The sequence below is a fragment of the Polychytrium aggregatum genome, assembly GCF_025602895.1.
Source record: "Polychytrium aggregatum strain JEL109 chromosome Unknown BJ171scaffold_7, whole genome shotgun sequence".
NCBI lineage: Eukaryota > Fungi > Chytridiomycota > Chytridiomycetes > Polychytriales > Polychytrium > Polychytrium aggregatum.
The window spans coordinates 979,464-1,002,783 of record NW_026516209.1 but is presented as its reverse complement, the minus strand read 5'-3'; the positions used below and the strand labels follow the sequence as shown (position 1 = coordinate 1,002,783).

Below are 23,320 nucleotides of genomic sequence, written 5' to 3'. Positions count from 1 at the left end.
ACAACATGCCTCTCTGTCTCATGTCCATCTCCATCGCCCACTTGCCTCCCTCCTGTCTCCGTCAACTTGGCCAGCATGATCGAGTCTGCTTCAAACACGGCATCATCTGCCACTCACCAAAGCCAAGCTGAAGCCAGAGCAACCTCGTCGATGCCCGATATCACCCAGCTCCCACTCCAACACAGCCCAGATATCTTCACAATCGTGTGCTTCAACGACAGTTTCCAGATCGCCCTCGATCACAGCACCATCAAGACCCTGCTCCGAGTGTGCAAGCGCACCCGCCCTCTCCTGAGCTCCAAGGTGCCTCGCCTCCACACCTGGTGTCAGAAGGAAGGACTGTGCAATCCAGACGGACAGATGCGAATCGGCCTCACACCAAGTGACCAGATTGCCATCTCGCTTCATTGCAAGGATCAAGTGACAGCGAACCGATCCTGGTTGAATAATCAAGCAGACCAAGGAAACCCATCATCATCGTATTTTTTGGCACGGATCTTTCAAGTCGATCTCGACCAAGGCCAAGTGAAATGGTCCGAGCAGCAAGGCATCAAGCAGCAAATCACCAGTCTCCTGCAAACGGCCGCAGACAACAACCACCCCATGGCCCAGTTCCACCTGGCCGAGTGCTATAACGATGGCGCTGGTGTCGACCGAGACCATACCAAAGCTGTCGAGCTGTACCGCAGGCTTGCAGATCGTGGAATCCCTCAGGCCCAAATCGCCCTCGGTCGATGCTACGAAAGTGGTGAAGGTGTCGATCAAGACTACGACACAGCCATCGAGTGGTACTCCAAGGCTGCGGATCAAGGCAGTGAAGACGGCCGTCTCCACATCGTGTTCCTGCGAGCCTGGTTCTCGTTCATCGGCCTTGGTGTCGAGCAGAGCGATGAAGTTGCCTTCAATCACTGGCAGGAAGTCAGCACCCAGTCCACCAACCCAGTCATCAAGACCATCGCCACGCACATGGTCGGGTGGATGCACTATCTCGGTCGAGGTACAGAGCGAGACGAGCCGAAGGGAATCAAGATCATCCGAGAGAACAGATCGGATAAGTTCCCACTCGGAGAGGACGAGTGTCTGCGAGCGTGTTGGAACAGCATCAATTCCGACTCACCCGCAGCATGCAAGTTCTTCGAGCTATGTCAGCTCTCATCGAAGCGAGATTGGCTGTGCAGACACCTTATGGCCGTGTGTCTGTTCCATAGATTTGGAACCACAAATGACCGGAAGAAGGCAGCTGACATCTTTGAACAACTCGCCAACGATGGTCACAGCGACAGCCAGCTTTGGATCGGATGGTGCTACTTTGGTGGCAGAGGAGTATTGGCGGACTATGATAAGGCGTTTGAGTGGTACAGCAAGTCCGCCATCCAAGACAACTCGTATGGGCAGTGGTGGGTTGGTAGGTACTACTGGAATGGATGGGGAATCACCAAGGACCACGCCAAGGCAGCCGAGTTGTTTCGCAAGTCGGCCGAACAAGGCAATCGATATGGACAACATTATCTCGGCGTCTATTACCAATCTGGCCGTGATGTCCCCGAGAACATCGATACCGCCGTCTTCTGGTATCGCAAGTCCGCCGATCAGGGTTGCAAATATGTCATCGCCGAACTCAAGGAACTCGGCGAGTGGCCCTGATTCCCAAGCTTCACTCCCAAACAACCAACTCGCAACACTGAACCTTAGCTAGATCAGCCAAGCAAACCGTACCGCCAACACCCATCCAAGACACCATGCTACCAAAGAACGGACATGCCAAGTGATCCCGAGAAAGCGGCAATTGCCGAATGATGTTGTATTTGACATCCAATCCATCCAATACATTCAATACACAAATAGTGTTGTCCATAACAATCGCTGATGCTGATCGACCGAGAGAACATCGAATGACTCGACACCGACAACACCGACAACACCGACAACACCGACAACACCGACAACACCATCACCATCACCATCACCATCATCATCATCATCATCATCATCATCATCATCATCATCATCATCATCATCATCATCATCATCATCATCATCATCATCATCACCATCACCAGCCATCCCCACCAGCTTCTGTCATCCCCACCATATCCGCCATACCCTACGACCACGTTATTTCCACCATCCTCTATTTGGTTATGCCAATCCTACCCTACTTCACCGCCTTTGCCACAGCTATTCCGTTGCTGTCGTCTCCCCCCCCCTTCCACCCCCGCCCCGACGAAAACGGTATAGTTCCTGATATACCCCTATACTACTCAATCTCCCCCCCAGCCATAGCCATAGCCGCGCCCCCACTCGTTCGGTCATATACTCGCCCATCACGCCTCTCTTGATATCTGGGCTTTACGTTTACGTTCAAGTTTGGAAGAAATGTATTACGAAATCTGGATCAACCATGCGTATTATATCAGATTCAGCCTATTGATGGTGCGAAATGTAAGCGACAGAGGTCGTGAGAACAACTCCCCCGCCACGGCCGAACGATGGCTGGATGCAGGGTTAGTTCGGGAACATTTGACCTCGAGCCGCAAAGCGAGGCTCGCTCCGCCTGCGGCTGATCTTGTTCGAGGCGGTCCGAGTGGGTACATTCGATCTGGCTCGCAGGAGCCGGCCGGTCTGTCGGGGGTGCATCCGAGCGACGGGCGAGGCTCGCTTGGTGTCCTTGTCACCGGCGCTTGAAGTTGGATGGGTCTTGGGGCAAGGCACGGATGTGTCCTCGTGGCCCGGCTTTGGATCGACAAGATGTGGGTTCTTGAGAACGGGCATGAGAAAGAGACAATTGGTCTTTATGAGTTGGGCAATGTAGTTGAGGGTGGCCATGGCTGGATGGAGACGGAGGTGGGATGCGGGGCAGTTTTATAGGACAGCCCGCCCATTTTCTGATTGGCGGTCATCTCTCCGCCCTGCATCCTTCCAGCAGCTTCCCGACAGAGTCATGAAGTGACGTTGGTGGGTCATTTGCCATCACGATTACCCTCGCTGGTGCCGGCGGAAGATTCTCGGAGACCACCGTTCCCATGACGCCCATCGACATGCGATCATTTTGCCCAGCCGATTCTCCCCGAGGCACCCGGCCAAGCCGTTTCCGAACCTCGGGCGATAGAAAGTGCTTCATGACAACCCCCCGTGCCCAAGCATCGCTGTGGCTGCAACTCTACTATTTGAATCGACGCGCAGATGCAGGGGTGCCGGCTCGCAGCTTGGTTGTCTTTATTGACGGATTTTCACCGGGAGCGAGCGGCATCTGATATCGACCGGAGAGTCATGCAGCGGGGTCACGGCACGAGTCAAGGAGGCGGGGTGCAGGACGATGGAAGGTGCGATGGATGGGGCAAATAAGAATATGGTCCTGGAACAGAACTCCACTCCCCCCCCTCAGCCCGCTGATCCAGCAAGGTCTGGGCGAGGCTCGGCCGTCCATCAATTCGGCTTGTGGTCCCAGCCACCGATGGGTGGGGTCAGGGTCGGGATCTTCATGCGCTTCGGGAACATGACCAGATCGTCGCTTGTCTTGGTGGCTTCCTGGAAGAGGCGAGCGTCGGTTTTCTCCAGCTCCTCCATGGCTAGCCGCATGGCAACGTACTTTTGCTTCAGTTCCTCGACCTGGCGCACAGCCTCCTGCTGCTTCTCGTACGCCCACATGCGCTCGATTATCTCGAGACGGTCTTCTTCCCCCTGCTCGAGTTGGGGATCCACCTCGGAGGGCGCTCGCTTGAATCGCTCGCCGTAGAGGATCTCTTTGACGACCTGGTATCGTTTGTCGACAGCGTCCGAGCCTTTCCTCTCAGTAGGCTTGGATGTCGTCGGTGCTCGTGCATGGCGTACCGAGCACACAAGCTGAACAGGGCCGGCTCGGCACGAGGTCATGCTCGATACTGCCGAGAGCCGGGATCGCAGAGCTTGGGAAAGGGACATGACAGAACGGTTGTGCGGTTGTGCGGTTGCTGGGCTGCGGTACTACGGATCTGGGAGCACACCGATACAGTGGATCGGCTGGGGCTTGGGTGGGACGGGCAGAGACAGGCCGGCGGGATGCAGCGGAGGCGTGCAGATCGGCAGCGCTGGCTGGGGGCTTTCGGTGCGAGATGGTCGGCAGCGCTGGCCCAACGATCGACCTGCGTTTTTTTCGTGCGATGGCTTTGGCTCAGAAGCAGGACAGCCAATCAGCGGGCGCGGGCGGGTGTGCAGCAGTCGCTGTGGGCCGCGCTGCTGCCCATGAGCGTGTGGCGCAGCATATCTGTCACGTGTGGCTGTGGGGCTGGGTTCGAATCCGGTTTCCCAGTATGTGGCCAGCCAGAAGACAGCCAACCTGAATCATATCGACACGTCCAGATGGTCAAGTGCGTGCACACTTCCGCATTGCGACATCACTGCCTGCCGACCATCTCCACAGGACATCGGCTAGAAGTGCTCAGCCAAACCACTGGATCGCCGTCAAAAGATTGGAGGACAATCCTGTGGCCTGGCCATCGGAGCGACAGATCGCTGAGAGAGACACTCGGAGGCACTCTGCCTCGTTTCGTTCCGAACAAGCTGTATTCAGAGCTGGACACAACGACACTGTAGAAAAGGAGAGACACTCGGAGACAGCGGTGTTCGGGGACGACAATGCCCTTGATATCACATCGTCGCGACCCCTCCAAGTAGCTGGGAGGCCGGCCGCCAGCATTCAGGTCGTCCGACGGCCCCGGCGCTCATCAAAGGACCACTGCGGGATCCATCCAAGAGCCTGGAACCAGTCATAGAGCTTGTTGGTCTTGTTGACGTCGATTCGGAACCAGTCCTGAGCGTCGCGCTTGCGGAACGGGCCGATGGTGTGGACGGCGGTGAGCATGGTGCGCTTGATGTGGAAATACATCGGCGGCTGGATCCGCAGCGCTTCGCAGGTGCGGATTTCCTCGAATGTCAGTTGGTCGTAGCCCTCGGCGTTGATCTCGATCTCGAATGGAGTTGCGGTGGTGGCTGGGAGGTGCAGGCACGTAGATGAGTGAGCACACACGCGCGGACGAGGCCGACAGAGAGGGTTGTGAAGGCGAGTAGGTGGATTATGAAGGTGAGCAGGTGGGAGGAGGCTGAGCTGTGTGATTGCGTGTCCGCACGGAATCCAAAAGGCACCAACACCACGAGCTCGGGGGCACGTCACGCGCAGGATCCAGCGAGCAACCCAGTGGCGGTACATCCGCCGCAAGCTCACCTTTGTAGTAGACGACAGGTGCTCCAGAGGTATTTGCAAAGTCGTCCATGTTGAACAACGGGCAGTCGCTGTTCACCAGGTCGGAGACGATTTCGGCAATCTGCTTGTGGCCCTTCTGCGCCTTGGCCTTGCCTTTGGTCAAATACGTACGGATCTTCTTCTCGGAGTCGACCGCAGGTGCATCCACAGCTTTGGGGGTATTCGGAGCCGAGGGGTACTCGCTCACTGTCGATGCCAATATAAGCGCTGGTACTGGCGCTGGTGGTGATCCGAGGACTGCCACCGATGCTGGGACTGAAGGCAGAGCTGGGGCGGCAAGGGCGACAGGCACTGCCGGTACGACGGCTGGAAGAGTCGCTTGGGCTTCTCGCTTTCTCCGCTCAATCTCAGCGAGCCGGGTGAGCCGACCGCTGCTCTTTGGGCGACTGGCGAGGCGCTGGAACTTGGCGTTGGGCAGCTCGGCCTTGCCCATCTTGAAGAGCTGTCGAGGATGGCGCAGATATGCGTCGTAGACGTCTAGTTTGAAGACGCGGTCCTGCAACCCGGGCTCAACGAGACATCCCAGTGACGACGACTGGGCCGACCGAGACGGGTTCGTTGACTTGCGCGATGACTGCTGGCGCGCGTGGCCAAAGCCCAGGTCGTCGTCACCCAGGACGGAGCGCCTTGGTGATAGCGGCGGCGAGGAGAGTGATGCGGCACCCTTGGCGAAGGAGTCGGGGGCGTCGATGGACGAGGGCGAAAGAACGGGGCTCATGGGAGTATCCAAACAGCAGTTGGTATCGGTCATGCTGACGAGAGGGCGAACTTGGCCGAGCGAGCGACAATGACAATTACAGCAGTGGCGCAAGTTGCTTGGGGAATTCGGTACGAGACGAGTTGATATTTGGAAACAGAGCAGAAGCAGTGCAGTGCGAGCTGGAGTGGCTCTGGTATAGGTTGCAGACCGGGGTTGGTGATGTAATCTGCAGCAGGGGTAGACTCTCGTCGTGTCGATGGTTGGGAAGACTCGCGATGGAGGATGAACAAGTATCTGCACTTGAAAGGGATGTGGAAGGGAATGGCATCCCAGAGCCACGGTAGAGCGGCGTCGCGGCGTCAGGACAGGCCACGAAGCAATGAGCCTGCTAGGGCGACTGAGAGATGGGATGCCCATCCCAGCAGAGTAACGGCGATACACAGCATCTCGCGGACGACCATGCCTGCCGAGACAAGAGTCGCGACCCACAGCCGATGGTGGCCGAGCCCAGACGTCCAGGGTCTGTAGACGTGAGTTGGCGGCTCTGGCCGTTGCAAATGCACATCATTCAAACGCAGCAATGGAGTCGAGCGAACGAATGGTCGTGTGCAGGAGGCCCCTGGCAGCAGCATGGCGCTGGGGCACATCCCATGAGTAAAGCCCGGGTTGGTGGCGGGGCACCCGACGAGCAACCAATCCCTCTGGGAGCGGCCGGCATTACTGGGAGAAAGGAGGGGGCAAGGGCCTACCTGCTGTGCTGCCGCTATAACCCGTAAGCAAGCTATAACCGCATGGCTCGAGGGGGGGGGACCTGGGAAACGCAAGGATGCCTGGCCCAAAGCCGGTCAGGGTATGTTCGTGGTGCCGCGGGCGACACAGAAAAAAAATTCCAGTTGCGAAAAAAAACGACGCGACCAACGGGGGCAGCCGGCCGCTGATTGGCTGCAGCGCCGGGCTGGTTGGGGACGTGGCTGGGTGTGGCTTGGCCGGCTGATGGGGCATGGAAGCGCGTCGGCAGGGCGATGCACGGCCAGGGGTCGCTGGGCGATGCGATGCGGTGGTGCGGTGGTGCGGTGGTGCGGTGGTGCGGTGGTGCGGATACGCTGGACATGCTGTGGATGTTGCGCATACGCTCGTGCGCTGTGCATGGTGCCAGCGTCCCAGGGCTCGAGCCAAAGCGGGCGTCTCAGCGACTCGCACTCGGTCGGCTGCGGGCTGCTTTTCGCGCGCAACTGCATGCCTCGCGCGCCCCTGGGGTCTGTTGGTCCAAAGCCTGTCTTTGCAGCTGATCGGCTCGCCATCACATCGCTGCAATCGACTGGGTTCCCAACTTTGTTTCTCGCGCTCCGTCACCACACAATCTCCATCATCCCAGTCTCCTGCTCGTCCACATGGCCACCGGACTGCCGACCAACCACGCGCTCTCGGGCCGCATCGCCCTGGCCAGTTCCGTCGACCCGCGATTCCCTCCAGAGAACGTTATCGACGGTAGCGCCAAGACATTTTGGATGACGACGGGAATGTTCCCGCAAAGCATTGTCGTGTCACTGCCGTACGCTGTGCATGTCAAGAAGCTGACTCTCACGAGCACACGAGGTGGGGGGTGCGATCAGCAAGCGAGGAGGCGAGGGACATAATTGCCGGTCTGTTGCATGTTTGTGAGAGGGCTGCCATGCATCGACTCCCCCGTCTCTGTTGAGGCCGACTAGTGGCTATCTCCCATCGGCCATGTACAGCACACACGCAAAGCGAGCTAACGTCCTTTGTGGTCTGGGCTCCTCGCTGCGGGATCTGACGATCAAAGTCGCGAGTATCCAAATCTCGTTGTACTCGGCGTCGTTGCTCAACCTCAACCCCTCCGTCGATGAAAGCGCAAAGTCGTTCAGCCAAGACCTCGAGGATGTCGAGCGGCCAGTGTTTGGCCAAACGGCAACCTTCAGTATCCCCTCGGCGCCCACGCAGCCAACGCGACACATCAAAATCACAATCCGCAAGGGCCATGCCACATTCGCGGCTGTGTCGCGGGTTGCGGTGATGGGCGACAGGGCCGACGAGCCTGCAGCCAGCGCCCTGGACGACAGCGCAATCAAGCGGACATCGGCAGAGAACTCTCCAGGGACGATTGTGACGGTGGGCGGCGTTCCGCTGCGGAAAGAGTCGAGCCAAGAATCGCACGGCGACGACAAGCCTGGCTCCAAGGGCGGCATCAGCCCGTGAGGCGGGGGGGGGCACCGCATTGCTCGACCGGCCAAAGGCGACGCAGGGGAGAGTGCAGTTGGTCGGCCATCAGTCCCCACAACACGAATGTTCCAGCCATCCGGGTTTGTCCATGATTGTTTCGGCTGTCGTGACGGAAAGCCGCACAAAGCCTAATCTCGGCACACAAACACAGGCCTTGCCAAGCGCGCGTGACGGGCACCCCCCGCGGCGATTGGCTGGCTGTGCTGCCCACGTGGCTGTCGAACGTTCCGCTTCGGCGCCGCTGGCGGCCTGTCCTCGGGCTGCTCTGCCGGTCCTCCATCTTGCCCGTCTCCTCGCTTCGGCCTGCTGCTGCCGCACCAACATCCATCCCCCCTCGGTCTCGCTGCATCGCCATGGTCCTGCCCTCAAAGCTAGGCGAGTCCTCCTTCTGGAGGTTTGTCCTGCTCTTTGCCTCCATCGTGCTCCTCGGCTCGTCCTTCCTTCTCCTTCTGCAAACTCGGCTGCAGACCCAATCGGCGGCTGTCTCGACCGAGAGCGTCGACAGTGCCAATCAGCAGCTGTATGTCACCGACGGCATCCCCAGACCACAGCCCACGAACGGCTTCGATGATTTTGTCCAAAACGACGACGGGTCCCAGTCTGAATCCGAATCCGAATCCGAATCCGAATCCGAATCTGAGAACGAAACTGAGAACGAGGAGATCCCCGACGGCGGCTCCGAGACCCAAGATGACAGGATAGAGCACAAGCACGATGCGCCCACCCCGGACCTCAACGCCGATGGCTTGGGCTGGACTCGTAGACGTCCCATCGTCTTTATCGGTGACAGCACGATGCGCTACCAGTTTGTTTCGCTGGCCTTCCGGCTGGCCAACGGCTACTGGCAGCACGAGGAGTCGCGGCCCGATGGCGGTCGAGACGTCGCCTACATGCCTGCCTGGAGCAGCTGGCGAGATTACTACAGCGGCACCACCGAGCTGCTGCGGGGATACGCCATCTGTGACTGTGTCCGCGAGGTCGATTTCCAACCCGACACCACCCGTAAGATCATCGAGAACCGATACTTCCAGATGCCCAACCGGCCGCCGCTCGTCTACCACACCATGTTCAACGACAACGGCATCTGCCACATCAAAGGCCGGGCCTTCCCCGAGCTCATCTCGCCCTACTTTGATAGCGATCCGGAATGGTGCGACACCATCCCCGGCCTGCTCGGCAACCTGCGCCGCCGCTACGGGCCCGGTCTAATCATCTACTTCAACTTTGGCATCCACGACGGCGACAAGGTCAAGGCCGCACGCTCGCTGGTGCAGTTTGCCCGATATGCCCCCGACACCCTCATCGTTTGGCGCCAAACCACCCCCGACCACTCGGGAACAAAGTCCGTCCACCACGACGAGCCTGTCTTTGAGGTCTTCCGCAATGCTTCTCTCAGCAACATTGCCGTCATGCGCATCTGGGAGACCCTGGAGGAGGAAATCAAGGTCCGCGGCAAGGGCAGCGTCTTTATCGACGACCTGCATGTCCGACCCCGGATCAACAAGCTCTTTAGCGAGCGGCTCGGCCAGATCGTCGAGCAGCATCTAGAGAGGCAGCCATGAGCAGCGCGCTTGAGCATTGATTGCCTCTGGGTTTTGGACTCTGTTGACCCACAATGACGGCAGAACCAGCATAGCTCTGAGTCTTGAGATCTTGTCGTGTCGAGCGCCGAAATACATCCTGCCTAGTTTCCCCCTTCTCTCGATCACGTCTCGCCCCAAAGCAATTAGGACAACCTGTCTTCTAGAGCATGCGGAGCCAAGGGTCCACACATGCGTATATCCAGTGTGTACACGACCAACGAGGGCCTACGTCGCGGGTGTTGAAGGAGCATGTGTATGGAAATATGTATGGAATGCCGGCCCGTGAGGCTCCAGGCTCCCAACGACGGCAACAGAGCATTTAGGACGAGTACTTCATGCCAGCCTCATCAAAGCCAATAGTGGGGAAGCGGCGGGCAAACTCGACAACCTCCTTCTTGAGGGCTGCGATCTCAGCAAACTTGGCGCCGTCGCCAATATGGGCCTTGAAGTCCTTGAGCTTGGTGCCTGCGAAGGAGGGACAAGAACAAGCAGCAAGGGTCAGGGGAACATCGCCGCCGGGGAAGCATGGTTGTGATTTCAATCTCCAAGTAGGTTCATATTCCCCATCTCTCTTTTCGTCCACATATTGCGCTGGTGGATACGTACCGGGGGCTTGTGCGTTCAGCTGGATTGTCAGCTGGATGGCACGATCGACGAGCTTGGCAATGACATCAAAGTCTGCCTCGACCAGGCCACGCGTGGTCATAGCAGGAGCACCCAGTCTCAGGCCGCCGGGGACCAGGGCAGACTTGTCGCCAGGAACGGTGTTCTTGTTGGCGGCAATGTTGACCAGCTCGAGGATGCGCTCGACACGGGCACCATCAATCTTCTTGGAGCGGAGGTCGAGCAGGAGCAGGTGGGTGTCGGTGCCGCCGGCGACCATGTCGTAGCCCAAACGGCGGAAAGCGCTCTCCAGGGTCTTGGCATTCTTCAAGACATCAGCTTGATACTGCTTGAACTCGGGGCTGGTGGCCTGGTGGGCAAGCGATTGCGCGTGTGCGTGTGCGTATTCGTGTTAGTATGCATGTCGCCGCAAACCGTATCACCGGAAAAACCGATCGCCAATGCAAGAGAAACACATTGCTGGTCGCTGTAATTGGTCGAGCGCAAATGTCGAGCGCAAATGCCGGGCACCAGCAGAGCCTTTCAAAGCGCGGCAGCACAGCCCAGCGTGAGACGAGCAAGACCGTACCTGTTTCAGGGCGACGGCCAAGGCAGTGATGGTGTGGTTGTGGGGACCACCCTGGTGGCCGGGGAAGACAGAAAAGTTGATCTTTTCCTCGAGGTCGAAGAGAATCTCTGGTGGGGAGAGAGCACGATTGCGTTGCAGCGGGAGCAAGCGACTGTCAGCACAAGTGTTTGCAGATTGGACCTGGATCCAGAGACATAGTGCAGAGGCAGAGGCAGAGGCCCCGACTCGCCTTCCAGTCGATTCATCCAACTCACCCTTGCCCTTCTTGTCGACCTTGCGCACTCCCTTGCGGAAGAAGATCATGGCGCCGCGGGGACCACGAAGAGACTTATGGGTGGTGGTGGTGACGATATCGGCGTAGGGGAAGGGCGACGGCAGCACATCGGCGGCGATCAAGCCTGTGAAAGACAGAAACAGAAACTGCATTAGAGGTCGTTGCTCAAGCATTGGGATCGCAGAGTGGCGCCGCTGAGAGCGTATGCATCATTGCCCAGGTGCGTGTGAGCCGTACCACTGACGTGAGCCATATCGGCCATCAGATAGGCGCCGACCGAGTCAGCAATCTGCTCGACGAAACGTGGTATGGCATTAGAGCGAATGCAAAACCATCAATAGGCGCGTAGGCGGTGCTTTTAGCGACGGACCAATGCAACTGGTTGCGTCCGAGATCAAGGCAACGGCCGCAGCGCTCGCTGTCGTGTCCCGGCAGATGCCTCGTGGTGCGTAGCATTGCCCTGATCTGATATCCAAATCGATTGTAGCACGCACAACCAAGCTGCTTTACCTTGCGCATGCGGGCATAGTCCCAGTTGCGCGAGTAGGCACTGGCGCCGGCAACGATGATCTTGGGACGGTACAGCAAGGCGTTCTTCTCCAGCGTGTCGTAATCGACGAGGCCGGTCTCTTCGTTGCAGCGATAAGGCAGGGTCTCAAAGTAGGTAGAAACGGCCGAGATCTTCTTGGTCTCGGTCTGGTAGCCGTGTGACAGACTGGACGCAGAAACAGGACCAACCCGGGCATGTTAATATGGCCCAGAGAAGCATGCCCACAAAGCGGACAAGTCATCGAAGAATGAGCAGCGAGTCACCCCACGAGCTCGAGGCCCTCGCTTTCAGCAGCCGTGGCAACGTACTGTCCGCCGTGAGGGAGATCCAGGCCCATGAGGCGCTCGTGGGGCTTCAGGACAGCCTGGTAGACGTAGAGATTGGCCGGGGCACCTGCATGTGATGGACGAGCGACAGGCAGTGGGTCAGAGACGCCACGGAAACTCTCGGCCGTCGATGTGACGTTGACAAGGTGCACTGGGTCAGGGAGCTGCCAAGATCGACGAACAGGCTGGATACATACCCGACAGAGGCTGGACGTTCACACCCCACTCCGCGGGGTTCAGAGAGAAGGCCTCGAGGGCACGCTTTTGGCACAGCTCCTCGGCCATGTCGATGTACTCGTTGCCGCCATAGTAGCGGGCACGCGGGTAGCCTTCGGAGTACTTGTTCTGCATCACCGAGCCAAGGGCATCCATGACGGAACGCGAGGTGAAGTTCTGGAGGAAATTGATGAGCGGAAGGGAGCGCGATGAGTCAAATGGCCAACACACTCCGAGCGGTGGGTTGATCACTGAGATCAGGACTATCATCCGTAACGAGGCACAAGCCGCATATTCGATGGCGCCCGTGTGATGCAGCCGAACGCTCGCCACGGAGCCTACCTCGGAAGGAATCAGAACGATGCTATCCCGCTGGCGCTGCTTCTCATGCTCGATGATATCAAAGATCTCGGGGTCGGTCTCGCGGAGGTGAGAGTTGAGGGTCTACAGTCGAAAGCCCGATGGCGGCGATGCAGGGACAGACAGGTCAGTCTTGGGGACTGGCAAAGTGCGTTTCTGCGAATCGGCACGGGAGGTCGAGCGGTGAGATGAGATGTGATGTGATGTGATGCGCACCTGAACCTTGGAAGCTGTCGAGGCAAAGGATCGCAGGGAGAGCACCGGGGCCTGTGGGTTGCGACGTTAGCGAGACAGACGGCTTTGGCTGGGGAGCTGCGGTCATCGATGCTGATGATCGGAAGCGCCGGGAATGACCCGAGGCCGAACAGCACGCTCGAAGGGCTGTGGGAAACGACCGGATGACTTTGACGCAACAGGACTTACCCGGGCGACCGAGACGGTTTGGGCGGAGCGGAGGAGAGCGTTTCTGAACATGACTGAATCTGCGGCGGCGGCGGCGGTGGTGAAGATGCGGGGGAAGATGAAAATGGCGATACGGATCCAACGATCGGCGAGAGAAGGACGACGAGCGATGAGACGATGAACAGAGGAGCATCCGCATTGCCGCGACGATTGACATCAGCGAACGGCAGCGAACGACAGCGAACGACTAGCGACTAACGATTAACGACAAACAATAGCGAACGACAACGAACGACTAACGAACGCTAGCAGCGGCACAACCAAGCCGCAACTCACCTGCTCGTCGTTGGAGATCGGCACCAGACACACCCCGTCGTCGGCGGCCGTCCTGCCTTTTTATATCGCCGGAGGCCGATCAGCGGGCGCCACACCAACCGACCGATCGCCGGGACGGCCCCGCTGGTTTTCATGCCTCCGGGGCTCTTGTTCGCCGGGCCCTTCCTCTAATGGTAACCGCGGCCTTCCTCTAATGGTAACCACGGCCTTCCTCTAATGGCAGGGCTCCCCCCAACTTTTCTTGCCTCCCCATTCCAGCCCGCCCACCCGACAGGCGCACAGAGGGCGACGACGAGCAAGCCCGGGCGGGTGGGCCGGCTCATTGTCTCGGCAGCCCTGTCCCTCAGGATCCCCCATCTCACTTCACCCCCCCCCATCTCACTTTACCCCGCATCTCACCCCATCGCGCTTGCTCAGCTCCTCCGTCTCGCTCCCACGACAGCCTCGCAGTGATCTTGAAGCCATGTAAGCACCAGGCATCCACCACAGCAACCATGTCTCGCTCATGAGCCGCCCTGCATCATTGCTGTTCCAGCCACACTCCAACATCCACATGCGGGCCTCGGCGTTCATGCTCTGCATCCATTTGTACCCTGTCCCGATGCCCGGAACGACACCCGCAGGTCAAAGCCAACCCAACGCAAAGGAAAGGGCTCCAAAAAGGAGTCGCAAAAGCCGCTCCTCGAGATCTCTGAGGAGGAGCAGCGTCGCATCATCGAGCAGACAGGCATCCTGCACAAGCTCAAGGACAGCAGCGACAACAGCCATGGCGATGCCGATGCCGACGCCGACGCCGACGCCGACTCGGAGCTGGAGCAGGACCCTTCCTTCGAGGGCTTGCCGATCTATGTCCAAACCCTCGTCATCGGCATCCCCCTCAGCGTCCTCTACGTCGGGCTCGACTATCTCCTGCACGTCCAGTACGACGTCCTTTCGTCGTTCTACAGCCTCGATCGGGTTGTCCAAGCACATCTCCCGACCATCGTCTCCCTCTTTGTCGTCATCTACATCTCCTCGCTCTTCAAGAAGCTGTTTGTCACTCAGGTGGCCTTCACTCTCGGCTCGATCTACGCTGGCTATTCCCTCGTCTATATCTCCGTCGAGGATGATCGGCTCGGCCAGATGCTCAAGACTCCCGGCATTGCCGCGCTGTGGATCTACATGACCATCCAGATGCGGCTGGAGTTTGCCATGCTCTCCGGCCTGATCGTCTACCTCTACTACAACCGCGGGTGGTTTACCGGCGAGAACTCGATCGCCAGCAATCTCAACTAGAGCATGTGTGTGTGACGACCGCTGGCTGGCATATGCGGTCTGTGCGATGACTGGATTCCGCTCTTTTGGCCTCTCGATTTGAGGACCTCGGATGACGGACTCGGATCACCAACTCGGATGATGGACTTGGATGATGGACTTGGATGACGGACTCGGATGCAACCGCACCATCACAAGGGTTGTGCAGCAGCGCTTGCCTGAATACAGTCCACCGAGATACCCCTCGCTCTCGAGATAGATGTCCCCATCTTGTGCATTTTGTTGATCGTCAGCCGGCGAGCCCACTCAGGGACGGCTCTGGCTGGTTATCCACGGGCTATGATCGACAGGGCATGCCGGGATTGTCCTTGGCGACACCGACATGAGTACCGTGCAGGGAAATTAACGACGGGCACACATAAAATGATGGATACTTGCATCCTGCATCGTCACCGGGTCCTCAGGCGGGCGTCCCAGCTCAAGCCGTGGGTGCTATCTGACCCTGGCGGCCCGCTTGCCGGTGGTGTCATGTCTGGGACGAAGAACCAGCGGCCGCTTTTGGCTGGATCGTCTGCAAAGATCAAAAATGGACCGGCTGTCGCAGCCCAGGCCCGCTTTGCCCTCTCCCCTTGATCGCAATCGCACCAGACCCACAAACCGCAAGACCAGCTCTCTGCAGCAAACTGAGCTCTGCCACTCGCCTGTTACCAACCAGAATCCCGCGAAGCAAATGGAGAAGGTTGAAACCATCCTCCGATAGCTCTTGCCGTGCTGTCCGTCGCCTCGATGCTGTGCTGATGTTCCTGTCCTGCCTCTCTTGCTGCCCAACACCTCGACACATCCTCAACGACTAGTTTTCCCGTTGGAGAGACCCAGGTATGAGTACGTGAGACTCGGGGGTTCGTCCTGCCGCTGGACCGAGCCTAAATTTCCCTCGGCAACAGCCCATCTCGACGCTCGAGCCTCACCGACACACTCATCCACGCTCGCTCGCCAGGCACCGGAATCCAACCCTTCCTGCCTCCCAAGGTCTGCTGGGGGGTTTGAACTGCCTTACAACCAACCTTGGCAGCCAAAGAACTCGCCATCGATGTGTGCAGCCTGCTGTAGTATGGACCTTGATTTGCTTCGGCGATGCTGACGCTGTGACGTTGTCCCGGTCCAGCCCCCTCGAGTTGATGGATCTGGAGTCAAGGGCGCCGTTTCAGTCTTGGAGACATACATCCTGGGGCCTCCTCTGGCCGTCGTCAAGGGCTTGCTTGTCGGTATCCTGGGATTGTTCTTCCTTGGTCTGAATAACATTGGATCCCTGGTAAGTCGCATGTCTTTGTGATAAAGTCTCCCGCCTTCTTGCAACCCCTCTCCCCCATCTCAAGCTCACAGCACAAGCTTACAACACTACCTGGCCCAGCCCTGAGCTGAACAGTGGGCTAGCCCGAAGGAGGCCTCACATGTAGCGCCATTTCCAAGATACCCATGCTGATTCGGCTCTTTTACTCAACAGCTCGCCATACCGATCCTGCACCGTTTGTGGATGCAGCTCATCAGCGCTCTGGTGCTGCGACCCCTCTTGTTCCTCTTTGGATTCTACTACATTCCCTTCGAAACAGTTACTCTGCGCAAAGGGTAAGTCTTTGGCAAGCCAAAGTACGCTGTCGCTTTGGTCATTTCCGGTCCGTGTGTCGATAGAATGCCAAACCAAGGTTGTCGGTTCGCCGAGCAGCATCAGCGCTTGTTGGCCAACGGACACCAACCTGACCGAGAGGATGGCATCAGGCCTCGCCGTCGGGACGCCGCCGGATGCAAATTTTCAATGTATAGCGTCTGTTCATTGACGGCGGATCCATCTCTCTCCCTCAGAATGCGCCGCGGCGATGCTGTCGAGTCGCATCTCCAGCGAAAGATCCAGAGCGGCGACATCATTGCTGCCAACCACAATTCGTACATCGACATTCTCATCTTGCAGTGCTTTTATGCCCCTGTCTTCACAACTGTTTCGGAGGCCGGTTTGGTCCGCTCAATCTCGTTCCTGGAGGCCCTGCTGACTACCGGCAACGAGCCCCGGCTCAAGTCGTCGTCAAACCACGTCCCTCTTTCGCAACTGGTAAAGGAATGTAAGGACAAGATGCGCGGCCCAATTGTCGTTTTTCCCGAGGTGAGCATCCCGCATGGCCAGCCAAAGTACTGACCTGGGGGGGGGGGCAGTCACGGATGCAACAAACCAGCAACAGCAACCAGCATGCTTACCACCTTTGGGACTGCTGGCAACCAGGGCACTACCTCCAATGGCCGCGGCCTGCTTCGGTTCCTGCCTGTCTTCAACCATGTGGATTTGAACGAGACCACTATTCACATCGTGGGTCTCAAGTAAGTCGTGCCATCCTTCTTGCTGCAAGTACAGCCACAAGATTGACCCCAATCCCTGGGGCCGTTTCTGACAGTGAGTATGTTGCTGAACAGGTACGATTACGAGCAGTACTGTCCGGCGTACACATGTGGTGACAAGCAGAGCCACGTCTATGGCCTACTCACCCAGGTAAGCATCGCTCCCTGCGCTCGGCTCTGCAGCACTTGGCTCTCAGAGACGGTACATGTGGGCGAGGGTGTCGGCGTCGCCAAGATCGAGTCCGGCTGCTCATATTGACGCCTGTATTGGACCAGTTTGTAAACCATGTCTCGATCAAGCTACTGCCTGCATCCGAGTGCGCCATCGACCCCAAGAGTATACCAGTGGGCATCGCCGTCAATCCGCTGGAGGGTGTCGTGGGAACCCAGGTCAGCAACTACCTCGGGCAAATCCTACGCACCCGCAAAACCGGCCAGGGCGCGACCGACAAGGTGGACTTTTTGGACTACTATCGCGAAGTCGAGAGCAAGAAGTACATTGGCAAATCGAAGAAGGCCTGAGCTATCGTGCGTTGGTCTTGGGTGACAGGGGAGGTGACGGGCGCACATGGGGCCTCAGAAGACAGGCTCGTCGTCAGTTTGGGTCGAGTCCTTCACCACAGCAAGAGGCTGCTGACTGAGTAACCGGAAGGCAGCCTTTCAAATACAACAGCTCATCGGTCTGCTACGTGGGATGCAGTGGCGCCCAGGATTGTCATATCTTTGGAGGCGCTGCGAGGTAGGGTACCCATAGTTGATCACACAGGTGTATTACAAGCATTTTCATCCCCCACAACGACGACGGCGGCATCATCACATCACGCCTCTACAGTGTGCAGTTCTCGAAACTATGTGCCAGTTGATTGCGGAGGCAGAGTGGCGGTGGGCTGCCAATGCAGTGTGTCGTTATTTTTGTTAGCGGGGTGGAGTTCAACCGCGGCGCTCATTTGCCAGATCGAAGTCGGACTTTAGAGGCTGCATCGTTTCACGTCGAGACTTGGGTAACTCTCACTGTCTGGGACTGCAAAGCAGAAACAGTTTGTTGTGGGCCCCCAGCAGCGACGAGTTTGATGCAGGTTTACGCAGACTTGGCCTTCTTGCCCTTCTTGGGCTTGCTGGCGGTCGTCTCCTTCGAGCCATCCTCGGACTTGCGCTTCTTGCCAGCGGAAGTCTTGGCCGGCTCCGGCACCTCAGGCTCGGTCTCGGGCACGGGCTTGGGCTTTTCCTCATCCTTGGGCTCGGCAACAGCAGTGACAGCAGCAGGAGCAGCCGCTTTCTTGTACTGCTTCTTGCTGGCCTTCTTGGGCTCAGGCTGGCTCTCCACTGGGGCGTCATCGGTCTTTGCAGGCTCGGGCTGCACCTGCTTCTCCTGCTTCTCCTGCTTCTTCTTGCCCTGAGTCTTCTTAGTCTCAGCCTTAGTCTCAGCCTTAGTCTCGGTCTTGGGCTCAGCTTTGGGCTCAGCCTTAGTCTCGGTCTTGGGTTCAGCTTTGGGCTCAGCCTTTTGGTCTTCCTTCTTCTCCGCACCCTTTTTGTTCGTCTTCTTGGTATCCTTCTTCTCAGTCTTCTTCTCGGCCTTGGAGCTCGTCTCTGTCTCGGCTGGCTGCTCCTCCTTCTGCGGCTGCTTCTCTGACTTTTTCTGGGCTTTCTCGGCCTTCTTGGGTGCAGATTTCTTCTCCTCAGCCTTCTCCTCAGCCTTCTCCTCGGCCTTCTCCTTCACTTCGGTGGTGGCCGCGCGCTTTCCACGCTTCTTCTTTCCACTCTTGTCCGCTTCCTGAGTCTGTTCGGGCTTGGGCTCTGCATCGGCCGAAGAGTCGGCAGTGTTGGTGTCCTTCTTTTGCTTCTTGGGGCTGCTCTCGACGGCAGCTTCGTCGGCAGGCTTCTCGGGCTGAGCGCGCTTCTTGCCACCCTTCTTGGCTCCGGCCGGCTTTGCTGCACTCTTGGTGGTCTCTTCAGTGGCGACCTCTTCCTTGGGCTCCGGCTGGGTCTCGACAGCAGTCTCGGCATCGGTCTTGGCTTCAGCGACGGTGGGGGCCGACGCCTTCTTGCCCTTCTTGCCCTTCTTTGACTTGGTGTCGGCTGGAGCAGCGGCGCTTTCGGCATCGGCAGCGGGAGCACTTTCGGGCTGGGTCTTGCTTTGCTCCGCAGCCTTGATCTGCGAAACTAGAGACTCAGTCTTTGGAGCAATTGCAACATTTGCGCTGGCAGGCGGAGGGTTGGCGGGCGGTGCTTGGGCCTTGGCTTGCTGACCCTACGAGGCGGCTGAAGAGCGTTAGCGGATGCAGACGAGAATAGCGGGTCTGGACTGGTCTCGCATGACACATCCGGCAGCATGTGGGCGTCGATGGATCTGGCGGACAATGCAGGCTCGGTCCCTCGCTCTTCCTACCTTCTTAGGGGCCTTGTAGACGCTCTTTTGAACCTTTTCAGCCTCGGACATGCAAGACGTATGGTTCTTGTAGGAATCGCCCTGGAAATCCGTCGAGCAGTCTGTGTGCCAGCGCATCGAGTCAGCGATCGAGCCGCAAATGGGTTCATGATGCTCATGCGACCGGCCGGGCAAGACAGCGGGACAAGCGAGCGAGGCAGTGTCGAGCCGGCGACAGAGCATCGTCCGTGGTGGCGGAATCTTGGCATTGGCTTACCGACACAAGAGTACGAGGCATGTGGACACCGCTTGAAGTGCGAATCCAGCTTGTTCTTCTTGAGAGTCTCCTGGCAGACGTTGCTGCGTTTCAAAGGCGGGATGCAGTGAGACGCATGCCTCCCGACAGCCGCCGCCAAGTCACGGAGAGCCAAGGGCCGCGGCTCGAGGAACTCGGCGGGAGCATGGCAGCACTGCATGTTTGGGACACGGCAGAACATGGCAGAACATGGCAGAGCATGGCAGAACATGGCAGAGTACAAGCAACGCTCGTTTCCTGCCACACGGCAGATACATACCACACAAATGAAACCATTTCTGCGTCTTGGTATGGGCGGCAATCCAGCGGACAGGTGTGTCGGGGTGCTCGGCGATCGTCGGGGCGGGACAACCAGCGCATGGCAGCACCGGCCTTTTATGGCGATCGGTCGGCTGTTGTCTCGAGTCCTTTTTTTTCGGTGTCACCGTCACCGCAAAAAACTCAGACCGCGTGTCGGAACTTGCCGAACCAAGCGCATCGATGCAAAGACCATGGCCGACAGCGCGCAAGATGGCATTGCCGCGCGCCGATAGCCGGCGACGGGCTGCATCGGCGGCTGCACGACTGCCCTCCGAGAGGCTCTTGGGACCCACGACGCAAGACAGCCGAGCCGGCCCGCAGCACAGACCTCCCAACTGAGCACTTGTCGGATGGCGCTTGTTGGATCGCTGCACCGCACCCTCGCAATCTCAGCATTCTATCGAGATCAGCGTCTGCATCTGTGTCAACATCAGCCAGACCATCATGCGCTTGCATCTGTTTCTCTGCTATAGCCGCCGCCCTTGGTGCTCGCATGGGTCTGGGCGACAAGTCCTGCAGTTCCGTGTCGCCCATCCACAGAACGCCGTGCTCACAGACACACATTGTCTGTAGCTTACATAAGCGCGTCGCGTTGGCTGCCTTGGCCTTTTGGGCCAGCCAGGCGAGCATTCACGATTTTCCTCCCTTCCCAAAAGCTCAATCTTCTTTCCAGTTGGAGCCCGGTTTATTACACAACATGGTATGCACGCAGGCTGAAGGCGCATCCATCCATCCATCCATCCATCCATCCATCCATCCATCCGTCCATCCGTCTGTCCGTCTGTCCATCTATCCATCCGCTCGTCATCCGTCCAGTCGGTTAAATCATCGATCGAACGAGACTGGCTGCACCGAGCCTGGCAAGTGGCTGAAGCAAACTATCGGGATAGGCACGATCAACTGGCATACGCTGGAAATGGCTCTTCATCTGGATTGCGCTGGATGTCTGCGACGATTCAATTTCGGCAATGCTGACGGTGCAAATCCGGGACCGCGCACGATGTATCAGGGTGGCAACGACGACATCGAATGAGCGATATCGTGGGGCACATTCAGGCAGTCTGGAAATCAGGAGCTACGACGATTGCGAACGATCTGACCAGACAACGGCACGATTTTGGACGGCCGATCATACGGGATGAAAACGTCAGAATGTTACCCGATGCCGAGTCCGAGTCTAAATCCGAATCGCGGCGGCGGATGGATCGATCGACGATGGACAACGGACGAGATGGAGACACTTGGCGACCTGTAGAACGGCTGCTCATGTCCGTTTCGCCTCTGTTCGCAGCCCAAGCAGCTCAAAGAGATCAAGGACTTCCTCCTTACTGCCAGACGCAAGGACGCTACTGGTATGTATCCTGCGACCCACCAACGCCTGTGCGATCGGCTCGTGGAGCACAAGTACTGACGCCGTTGCGTGGATGCGAATCTGGGCTGCAGGTGTCCGTCTCAAGAAGAACGGCAACAAGTACAAGTTCAAGGTCAGATGCTCCAAGTACCTCTACACCTTGGTTGTCGCTGACCAGGAGAAGGCTAACAAGCTCAAGCAGTCCCTCCCCTCCGGTACGTGTCTCTGCGGCTGCTTGCCTGGTGCCGGTGTGGGGTCGTGCCAGCCAAAATCGACCCGACTCCCCAAATGCGGTTGCATGCTGACGGAACTCTTCGGTCCTGCCCACAACAGGTCTCAGCGTCAAGGAGATCTAAACCGGCTCTTCTTCGGCTGCTTGTCTTGTAATAAACATCCGTACCAAACACTGGGAACGATGGAATTCGATGCTTGTCGGTCGTCATGCTGTGGATCGAATACACCCTCGCCACAATGACCTCTCTGCCACATCTCGGACCCGTGAATTGCTGGACTGGACTGATCGATGCCGCGAGCCATGTATTCTGGGAAAACACTTTGCAGCGAGTCGCTCATGTGTCGTCGTGTACAGCGCGGCAGTCGCCAGGGCAGTTTTGAGCCATGTCACCTTCGTCGCCGAATTTTATTCCGCACCAGATGCAGTAGCGATGCTGTTCGCGTAAATGCCTGGTGACGATTCGGAGCTGCTCGGCCGGCTGACGCCGTGCAAATCGGCCGATGACGGAGAGAGAAAGATTACTTCTACGCTTACTTTGCCGATATGCAACGAGTCGAATGCAGTAAACCACCACCGATGCACATGCCAAGGATCGGGGTTTACCTCGAGCTGCTCAAACGGCGACGGCACATGCTCCGCTGCGGTGTCGTCGTCATCCCGGTCTCCAGAGCTTTGGGCAATCCAGTAATCGCTGTGCTCGATGCCGCTGTCGAGGTCAAGCTGCTCGCAGCACCGCCTGGATTTGTGCAAATCCCGGGCGAGCTGCTGCTCGGCAAACCGCTGCCGCTGGGTGCTTTCAAAGTCATGATGCAACCTCTTGCTTGCCTGGACGCCCAGCTCGACCAGCTCCTTCTCGCGCTCTCGTTTCAGCGTCGAAAGGCCGAGCCCCTCTCGATCTGCCAAACAGCGCCGGGTCAGCAAGCAGCCAGGGTGAATCGTTCATTTGCTGCACTGCGTGTTGCGGCGGTCTGACATGGAATTGCTGCATCGTTGCAGATGGCTCGGCGTCGATGGCCCACTGTCAGTCACTCACTGGCTTTGATATCCACTTTGATCGGCTCGGTGATGGACGCATCAGGGCTCTTGCCAAGGCCTTCTCCCTTCCTGCATGTCGGGATAAGCCGGAATAGCGTCAGTTGGCACGAACGGATGGTCTTGACTCTGTTTCAGTGCTGGCCATTGGTGCTGGCCATTGGAGCTGCTCTGATCCTGACCTGTAGCCCATCTTGGCCAACAGCTGGAAGCCTTTGTTGCTCTCGTCGATCGCTGTGCTGAGCGATATCTGGCGCTGGCGCTCTTGATCTGCAAAATGGAGGGCAATCATGTTGGAATTCATTATAGGCACATATGGAACAGCCCACGCAACGGGCTAGCTCTGGGCGCTCGGCTCCGCCCTGAATCCCCAGTGACAGCAGCCATGGTCTTGCCTTGGTGCTTCTGGGATGATGCTCGTTCAGCGACCCGCTGCTTGGCTTCTTTGGCCTTGCGTATCTGTGTGTATGACCTTTGGCTGGACTTGCGGCGGTCGGCGCTCTCGGAGACGAGAATGCGCTCAATGAACTTGTCGGACATGAAGTCCTCCTCCTCCTCCTCTGCTGCCTCTGCCATCTCAGGTCGCTGATGGTTGCTGATGGTCGCTGATGGCTGCCGATGGCTCCCAGCGACGGCGCTCAGATCCAGGCATCCACAGGGCCA

General features: G+C 58.1%; 11 protein-coding genes across 11 annotated transcripts; 6 read left to right on the top strand and 5 right to left on the bottom strand.

Annotated features, from left to right (window-relative positions):
* Window positions 1–603: 603 nt before the first annotated feature.
* Window positions 604–1,644, top strand: BJ171DRAFT_472542 (uncharacterized protein; the record flags this gene model as incomplete). Its single annotated transcript, XM_053108660.1, has 1 exon — window positions 604–1,644. The coding sequence occupies one exon, from the start codon at window positions 604–606 to the stop codon at window positions 1,642–1,644; it is 1,041 nt and encodes a 346-aa protein (XP_052969784.1).
* A 1,540-nt stretch (window positions 1,645–3,184) lies between these two features.
* BJ171DRAFT_493556 (mitochondrial ribosomal protein L28-domain-containing protein) lies at window positions 3,185–4,105 on the bottom strand. Its single transcript, XM_053109923.1, has one exon. It carries the CDS (start codon window positions 3,919–3,921, stop codon window positions 3,427–3,429), a length of 495 nt encoding a protein of 164 aa, XP_052969783.1. The 5' UTR covers window positions 3,922–4,105; the 3' UTR covers window positions 3,185–3,426.
* A 266-nt stretch (window positions 4,106–4,371) lies between these two features.
* BJ171DRAFT_280101 (uncharacterized protein) lies at window positions 4,372–6,769 on the bottom strand (the record flags this gene model as incomplete). The annotated part of the gene is made up of 3 exons (XM_053106909.1): window positions 4,372–4,968; window positions 5,201–6,461; window positions 6,689–6,769. Coding segments are annotated over 3 exons (1,635 nt in total), but the record flags the coding sequence as incomplete, so codon positions are not given.
* A 395-nt stretch (window positions 6,770–7,164) lies between these two features.
* On the top strand, window positions 7,165–8,252 carry BJ171DRAFT_280092 (uncharacterized protein). The gene is made up of 2 exons (XM_053106908.1): window positions 7,165–7,535; window positions 7,744–8,252. Exons 1-2 carry the CDS (start codon window positions 7,331–7,333, stop codon window positions 8,154–8,156), a joined length of 618 nt encoding a protein of 205 aa, XP_052969781.1. The 5' UTR covers window positions 7,165–7,330; the 3' UTR covers window positions 8,157–8,252.
* A 530-nt stretch (window positions 8,253–8,782) lies between these two features.
* BJ171DRAFT_493551 (uncharacterized protein) lies at window positions 8,783–9,891 on the top strand. Its single transcript, XM_053109922.1, has one exon. It carries the CDS (start codon window positions 8,975–8,977, stop codon window positions 9,740–9,742), a length of 768 nt encoding a protein of 255 aa, XP_052969780.1. The 5' UTR covers window positions 8,783–8,974; the 3' UTR covers window positions 9,743–9,891.
* Window positions 9,892–9,947: 56 nt separating this feature from the next.
* BJ171DRAFT_280064 (serine hydroxymethyltransferase-domain-containing protein) lies at window positions 9,948–13,623 on the bottom strand. The gene is made up of 12 exons (XM_053106906.1): window positions 13,420–13,623; window positions 13,105–13,163; window positions 12,898–12,948; window positions 12,664–12,765; window positions 12,303–12,498; window positions 12,088–12,172; window positions 11,740–11,944; window positions 11,467–11,518; window positions 11,210–11,353; window positions 10,956–11,062; window positions 10,370–10,736; window positions 9,948–10,228 (listed from the first exon to the last, which is right to left on the bottom strand). The coding sequence occupies exons 2-12, from the start codon at window positions 13,153–13,155 to the stop codon at window positions 10,083–10,085; spliced, it is 1,506 nt and encodes a 501-aa protein (XP_052969779.1). The 5' UTR covers window positions 13,156–13,163; window positions 13,420–13,623; the 3' UTR covers window positions 9,948–10,082.
* A 180-nt stretch (window positions 13,624–13,803) lies between these two features.
* BJ171DRAFT_280072 (uncharacterized protein) lies at window positions 13,804–14,747 on the top strand. The gene is made up of 2 exons (XM_053106907.1): window positions 13,804–13,884; window positions 14,043–14,747. Coding segments are annotated over exons 1-2 (654 nt in total). The 5' UTR covers window positions 13,804–13,882; the 3' UTR covers window positions 14,695–14,747.
* Window positions 14,748–15,259: 512 nt separating this feature from the next.
* BJ171DRAFT_578817 (uncharacterized protein) lies at window positions 15,260–17,580 on the top strand (the record flags this gene model as incomplete). Its single annotated transcript, XM_053113921.1, has 9 exons — window positions 15,260–15,412; window positions 15,528–15,549; window positions 15,671–15,702; window positions 15,839–15,985; window positions 16,178–16,299; window positions 16,534–16,777; window positions 16,946–17,040; window positions 17,134–17,209; window positions 17,335–17,580. 9 exons carry the CDS (start codon window positions 15,260–15,262, stop codon window positions 17,578–17,580), a joined length of 1,137 nt encoding a protein of 378 aa, XP_052969777.1.
* A 917-nt stretch (window positions 17,581–18,497) lies between these two features.
* BJ171DRAFT_280044 (uncharacterized protein) lies at window positions 18,498–20,226 on the bottom strand. The gene is made up of 5 exons (XM_053106905.1): window positions 19,999–20,226; window positions 19,701–19,783; window positions 19,445–19,545; window positions 18,690–19,306; window positions 18,498–18,543 (listed from the first exon to the last, which is right to left on the bottom strand). Exons 1-5 carry the CDS (start codon window positions 20,097–20,099, stop codon window positions 18,540–18,542), a joined length of 906 nt encoding a protein of 301 aa, XP_052969776.1. The 5' UTR covers window positions 20,100–20,226; the 3' UTR covers window positions 18,498–18,539.
* A 462-nt stretch (window positions 20,227–20,688) lies between these two features.
* On the top strand, window positions 20,689–21,876 carry BJ171DRAFT_493544 (putative 60S ribosomal protein L38). Its single transcript, XM_053109921.1, has 4 exons — window positions 20,689–20,739; window positions 21,331–21,391; window positions 21,483–21,605; window positions 21,724–21,876. Exons 1-4 carry the CDS (start codon window positions 20,737–20,739, stop codon window positions 21,744–21,746), a joined length of 210 nt encoding a protein of 69 aa, XP_052969775.1. The 5' UTR covers window positions 20,689–20,736; the 3' UTR covers window positions 21,747–21,876.
* Window positions 21,848–23,319, bottom strand: BJ171DRAFT_493543 (uncharacterized protein). Its single transcript, XM_053109920.1, has 5 exons — window positions 23,053–23,319; window positions 22,840–22,927; window positions 22,659–22,729; window positions 22,229–22,521; window positions 21,848–22,103 (listed from the first exon to the last, which is right to left on the bottom strand). The coding sequence occupies exons 1-5, from the start codon at window positions 23,231–23,233 to the stop codon at window positions 21,960–21,962; spliced, it is 777 nt and encodes a 258-aa protein (XP_052969774.1). The 5' UTR covers window positions 23,234–23,319; the 3' UTR covers window positions 21,848–21,959.
* Window position 23,320: the final 1 nt, after the last annotated feature.

What these genes read in the sequence shown, in the direction of transcription:
- BJ171DRAFT_493556 (XM_053109923.1), bottom strand. Translation starts at nt 3,921, where the DNA reads ATGTCCCTTTCCCAAGCTCTGCGATCCCGGCTCTCGGCAGTATCGAGC.
- BJ171DRAFT_280092 (XM_053106908.1), top strand. Translation starts at nt 7,331, where the DNA reads ATGGCCACCGGACTGCCGACCAACCACGCGCTCTCGGGCCGCATCGCC. An exon ending in GACTCTCACGAGCACACGAG is followed by an intron (nt 7,536 to 7,743) that starts GTGGGGGGTGCG and finishes TGACGATCAAAG; the next exon opens with TCGCGAGTATCCAAATCTCG.
- BJ171DRAFT_493551 (XM_053109922.1), top strand. Translation starts at nt 8,975, where the DNA reads ATGCGCTACCAGTTTGTTTCGCTGGCCTTCCGGCTGGCCAACGGCTAC.
- BJ171DRAFT_280064 (XM_053106906.1), bottom strand. Translation starts at nt 13,155, where the DNA reads ATGTTCAGAAACGCTCTCCTCCGCTCCGCCCAAACCGTCTCGGTCGCC. An exon ending in GAACGTCCAGCCTCTGTCGG is followed by an intron (nt 12,173 to 12,302) that starts GTATGTATCCAG and finishes CATCACATGCAG; the next exon opens with GTGCCCCGGCCAATCTCTAC. An exon ending in GGTCGACAAGAAGGGCAAGG is followed by an intron (nt 11,063 to 11,209) that starts GTGAGTTGGATG and finishes TCTCCCCACCAG; the next exon opens with AGATTCTCTTCGACCTCGAG.
- BJ171DRAFT_280044 (XM_053106905.1), bottom strand. Translation starts at nt 20,099, where the DNA reads ATGCGCTGGTTGTCCCGCCCCGACGATCGCCGAGCACCCCGACACACC. An exon ending in TGCCTCGTACTCTTGTGTCG is followed by an intron (nt 19,546 to 19,700) that starts GTAAGCCAATGC and finishes GCTGGCACACAG; the next exon opens with ACTGCTCGACGGATTTCCAG. An exon ending in TCTACAAGGCCCCTAAGAAG is followed by an intron (nt 19,307 to 19,444) that starts GTAGGAAGAGCG and finishes GCCGCCTCGTAG; the next exon opens with GGTCAGCAAGCCAAGGCCCA.
- BJ171DRAFT_493544 (XM_053109921.1), top strand. An exon ending in CAGACGCAAGGACGCTACTG is followed by an intron (nt 21,392 to 21,482) that starts GTATGTATCCTG and finishes TCTGGGCTGCAG; the next exon opens with GTGTCCGTCTCAAGAAGAAC. An exon ending in CAAGCAGTCCCTCCCCTCCG is followed by an intron (nt 21,606 to 21,723) that starts GTACGTGTCTCT and finishes TGCCCACAACAG; the next exon opens with GTCTCAGCGTCAAGGAGATC.
- BJ171DRAFT_493543 (XM_053109920.1), bottom strand. Translation starts at nt 23,233, where the DNA reads ATGGCAGAGGCAGCAGAGGAGGAGGAGGAGGACTTCATGTCCGACAAG. An exon ending in ATCATCCCAGAAGCACCAAG is followed by an intron (nt 22,928 to 23,052) that starts GCAAGACCATGG and finishes TCCATTTTGCAG; the next exon opens with ATCAAGAGCGCCAGCGCCAG. An exon ending in CAAAGTGGATATCAAAGCCA is followed by an intron (nt 22,522 to 22,658) that starts GTGAGTGACTGA and finishes GCTGTTTGGCAG; the next exon opens with ATCGAGAGGGGCTCGGCCTT.